The sequence below is a fragment of the Myotis nattereri genome (assembly GCF_964212035.1).
Source record: "Myotis nattereri genome assembly, chromosome: 5".
Taxonomy (NCBI): domain Eukaryota; kingdom Metazoa; phylum Chordata; class Mammalia; order Chiroptera; family Vespertilionidae; genus Myotis; species Myotis nattereri.
In genome coordinates this window covers 21,227,608-21,232,590 of record NC_138080.1, presented here as the reverse complement: position 1 = coordinate 21,232,590, position 4,983 = coordinate 21,227,608, and the positions used below count along the sequence as shown (strand labels likewise).

Here is a 4,983-nt window from a genome sequence, read left to right as displayed (position 1 = left end):
TTTATTTATATTTATTTTTAAATAATCACTCGAGGCACAATAGTGAGAATCCATTTACTTAAAACATTCTACACAATACAATTCCTGTGTCTCTCTCAATTTCTCTTTCTCTCAGCTTCCTTTTCTCTCTCTCTTCTGGTACCCAATTCTAAGGATCTCTGACCTTCCTAATGGAAATTGACTTTCTCTCTGCCCCCAACATCTGTCAAGAGTTTCATACCCAGCCATCTTAGCCATTTATTCAGGAGCCACTACACGTTCCTCTATCAAAGATTCACCCATATTCTTCTATCTATAAAATTGTATTCAGTCATTTACTCACTCCTTCATTCAAACAAGAAACATTCCCTGGAATTCTGCCTAGTGAGGACTTATACTGGTAAGTTTATTCATACCTCTTGTGATCTCAAGTTAATTAATGTTTCTGTGTCTTAGTTTCCACATTTGTAAGATGAGACTACTGATAGTATCCTCTTCATAAGTATAATATGGGAATTAAATTTAAAAAGATAAAGACTGGAAAGATTTTTGTGTCTATCACCTAGTGAACACCTATACATTTTAATTGTCACCATTGTATTATTGTAAGCAAATATTCATTGTTAAATCAAAAAATCGTGGTAAAAAAGAGTGATGATGATAAAATAAGCCAAGGCATATAAAATATAGCACAAGTGCTCAACACATGGAAAGCCTCAAGAAACTTTAGCTAATTTAGTAAATTTATCACTCTCATTTTTGTGTATTTGCAAGTTTCTAGTCCCTGTTCCAAGACATTTAAATTTTTGTTAATATGTGAAATAATTGTAATCTATTTTCTAAGAGATTTTCCTAGACATGTAAACACTGCTGGGGGGTTTTCCCTTGTGCCCACTTTTTGTTATTTTTTATTTTTGACTAATTTTAGATTTATAGAAAACTTACAAAGATAGTACAGTGAGTTCCCATAATGATGCAATGTTTTGGAACTAGATGGAAACAATGGTTGCAAAACATTCTGAAAATACTATATGTCACTGAATTCCACTTTAAAATGGCTACTGGTGCCCTGGCCAGATGGCTCAGTTGGCTGGATCTTTGACCCATACAGCAAAAGGTTGTTGGTTCAATTCTCCATCAGGGCACATATGTAGGTTGCAGTTTGATCCCTGGTTGGGGTGTGTCTGGGAGGCAACTTATTGATGTTTCTCTCTCACTGCAATGTATGTCTCTCTCTCTCTCAAATCAACAACAAAAAAATACCCTTGAGTGATTATTTAAAAATAAATATAAATAAATATAAAAATAAGTGGCTACTGGTTTACATATTTGTTCTGTGTTAACTGCCTTACTAAAATTATACACAGCTAAAAGAGGTTTTTAGCTGCCAACTCATTATCTCCAGCCCATGGTAAAAAAACTTCTGTTATGCAAGATGAGTAAGTTCTAGAGATCTGCTATAGTGCGGTATTATGCACTTTAAAGTGTCAAGAGGATCGATCATAGGTGCTTACCACAAACACACACACACACACACACACACACACATACACACACACACAAAGAATACAGGGACATTTCTTAAGGTGATGGTTATGTTTATTACCTTGATTGTGGTGTTGGTATCATAGTTGTATGCATATGTTTAAACTTATCAAGATATATACATTAAATAGTGCAAATTTTTGTAAATCTTATACCTCAAAAAAGCTAAAAAGAAAAGATGAATTCATGTGAAAAACAAACTGAATGTTTAGAAGCATTAGGAGATTATATTTAGATTATATTTAGAAATTCCGTTTTTTATTTTATCTAGGAACACTAGTAATATGCATGAAATGTAGACTATGATTAATAGTAACATGGGTTATTATTTTTGTTAGCAGGAGAACCCAAGGTCCAGAAGATCTAATATACAGAAACCACAGCACAATAAAGGAACCTCTTAGTTACTGGAAGGTCTGCCTAGAGTTAGGAAAACCCCCTTTCCTACAAGTACTGAGCAAAAAGTGCCAGAGATGCTGGGAATGGGATGACTGCTTAGGGATGCAGGCAACCACTGCTCAAGAAGTAGTCCTCGACTTCGAGCATCAGAGTTCCTGAGAGGGCATGTTAAAGCACAGACACTGGCTCCACACCCAAGCATCTGATTCAATAGGCCAGGTGAGCCCCAGAATGTGCATCCCTAACAGCTTACCAAGTGATGCTGCTCAGGGACCGCAACTTGAGAACCACTGGACCTAGAGACAGACATTTTCCCAGGTAACCACAGTAACCACAATTTGCCAGCAAAGAAGGCCAACCATTCATTACCTAAGATGAATGACTATGATTTTCCTGGGTTTGGATTAAGGATATTTCTATCATTCCAAGGATTTCTTATTTGAAGTGAAATTTGTGTTGTTGTTTGTTTGTTTGTTTTCCTCCTTCTGGGCAAACCCAGCAGCTCCATGGAAAGAGGAAACCAAACAAGAGTCAGAAACTTTCTCCTCCTGGGATTCTCAGAGAAGCCGGACCTGCAGCCTCTCCTCTTTGGGCTGTTTCTGTCCACGTACTTGGTCACATTTACCGGGAACCTGCTCATCATTCTGGCCATCAGCTCCGACTCCCACCTCCACACACCCATGTACTTCTTCCTCTCCAACCTGTCCTTGATAGACATCTGTTTCACCTCCACCACCGTCCCAAAGATGCTGGTGAACATCCAGACACAGAGCAGAGCCATCACCTATGAAGGCTGCATCACCCAGATTTTTTTTTTCATTGTGTTTGGATGCTTGGACAATTTACTCCTCACCATCATGGCCTATGACCGCTTTGTGGCCATCTGTCACCCCCTGCACTACGCCGTCATCATGAGCCCTCGGTTCTGTGGACTGCTGGCTCTGGGGTCCTGGTGCATCAGTGTCATGGGCTCCCTGCTTGAAACCTTGACCGTCTTGAGACTGTCCTTCTGCACAAACATTGAAATCCCACACTTTTTTTGTGATCTCCCTGAAGTCCTGAAACTCACCTGTTCTGACACCCTCGTCAATAACATGGTGGTATATTTTGTGACTATTGTCCTAGCTGTTTTCCCGCTCTCTGGAATCCTCTTTTCTTATGCTCAGATTTTGTCCTCCATCCTGAGGATTTCCTCCGCTGGTGGCAAGTACAAAGCTTTCTCCACCTGTGGGTCTCACCTGTCAGTGGTCTCCTTGTTCTATGGCACAGGCCTAGGGGTCTACCTCAGTTCTGCAGCCACTTCATCCTCTAGGACAAGCTTGGTGGCCTCGGTGATGTACACCATGGTCACCCCCATGCTGAACCCCTTCATCTACAGTCTTCGGAACAGGGACATGAAGAGGGCCCTGGGGGAACTCCTTATCAGGGTGGTAACTGTCAGGAATAAAGCAGTTACAGGACCCCCGGTGAGTAGCTGAGTACATAATGCTGAGGACCAGAAATGCTGGCTTCTTTTATCCGATATTTTTCATTTTCTTTTCTTTTTTTAATATGTTTAATTGATTTTTTTAGAGAAAGAGGAAGGGAAAGGGATAGAGAAATAAAACATGGATGAGAAAGAAACATCCATCAGCTGCCTCCTGCACGGCCCCTACTGAGGATTAAGCCCAAAATCCAGGCATTGTGCCCTGACCGGGAATCGAACCAGCGACCTCTTGGTTCCTGGCTCAACGCTCATCCACTGAGCACACAGGCCAGGCCATTTTCTTTTTCTTTTCCTTTTTTTAAATATATTTCTTTATTGGTTTCAGAGAGGAAGGGAGAAGGAGAGAGAGATGGAAACATCAATGATGAGAGAGAATCATTGATCGGCTGCCTCTTGTACGTCCCCTATTGGGGATCAAGCCCGCAACCCAGGCATGTGCCATTGCTTGGAATCGAACCCAGTACCCCTCAGTCCACAGGCTGATGCTCTATCCACTGAGCCAAGTCGGCTAGGGCCAGGCCATTTTCTTAAGTTTATATGTTTTAAAGCAAAACTTTCCTTTTTTTTTGTTCTCTCACCATTTTTTCTTTAGGTCATATCTTGGATTCTCTTTTTCATTTTACAACTAGTCATTTTAACTTTATATAAATAAAGCCTGGTGCTTTCTCAGTTGCTTAAGTAATGGTTTGGATTTTTAAAAAATATTAAGTCTCCTACTGTATCTCCTATGTGGAGACTCTGTGCCCTGCTTTGGTCACAGGGGTTCAGGATTATGGAGGTGGAGACAGAGCTTGGCTTGCTTCCAGGGCGCTGCCTGCTGAGCCAGAATCACTCCTAAGGCAGCTGCATTAACCTGCAGATGTGATGTCTAGGTTCCCTTGGTTCCCAGGTAACTCATTAAGACAGCCTCATTTCAATACACGTATCATGTGCCTATACGTCTCTTTGTAGCCTACCGTCTAGATTTCCAAATGTGAGATGTAAGATGACATTTTTTTTTTAAATTTGTCAACTTTTAAGATTATTTTCCTTGAAAGATTAAAGGAGGCAATGATAAACCTTTTTCCTCTGACATTGCTTTTGATAAGAATTTGTCAATGTTATTAGAGTTAAATTGGAATTGATGTCAACTAACCAATAAGACAAAATAGAGCTCTCAAAAAATGTCTTAGGCTTTTAAAATGTATCCTCCGAAGTGATGCGATGTGTACCTAATTTGGAAGCCCTGCAAACTCATTTACAGAGGTGATTTCTGAGGTTATGTGACATTCAGTCACGTTGCAGAATATGAAATCAATATGTAAAAATATATTGATCATATGAACATGCAAAGAGAAGAGAGCCATCTACCAGCTACGGAGAGAAGCCTCAACAGAAACCAGTCCTGCTGACAACTTGAGCTCAGACTGCCAGCCTCCAAAAGTATAAGAAAATTAATGTCTGTTATTTAAGCCTTCCAGTCTGTGGGACTTTGTCATGCAGCCCTGGCAAAGTCATATACCCTGCTCCTACAAGGAGCACACTGGAAGCACAGACCACTGACCATGGGGTGGTGTGAGGCCAGAGGCTGAATT

The 4,983-nt window shown here is 40.5% G+C and overlaps 1 protein-coding gene across 1 annotated transcript; it reads left to right on the top strand.

Moving 5' to 3' along the window:
* Nucleotides 1–2,429: 2,429 nt before the first annotated feature.
* Nucleotides 2,430–3,961, top strand: OR7C2 (olfactory receptor family 7 subfamily C member 2; the record flags this gene model as incomplete). The annotated part of the gene is made up of 1 exon (XM_081091417.1): nt 2,430–3,961. One exon carries the CDS (start codon nt 2,430–2,432, stop codon nt 3,399–3,401), a length of 972 nt encoding a protein of 323 aa, XP_080947543.1. The 3' UTR covers nt 3,402–3,961.
* Between the last annotated feature and the right edge of the window lie 1,022 nt (nt 3,962–4,983).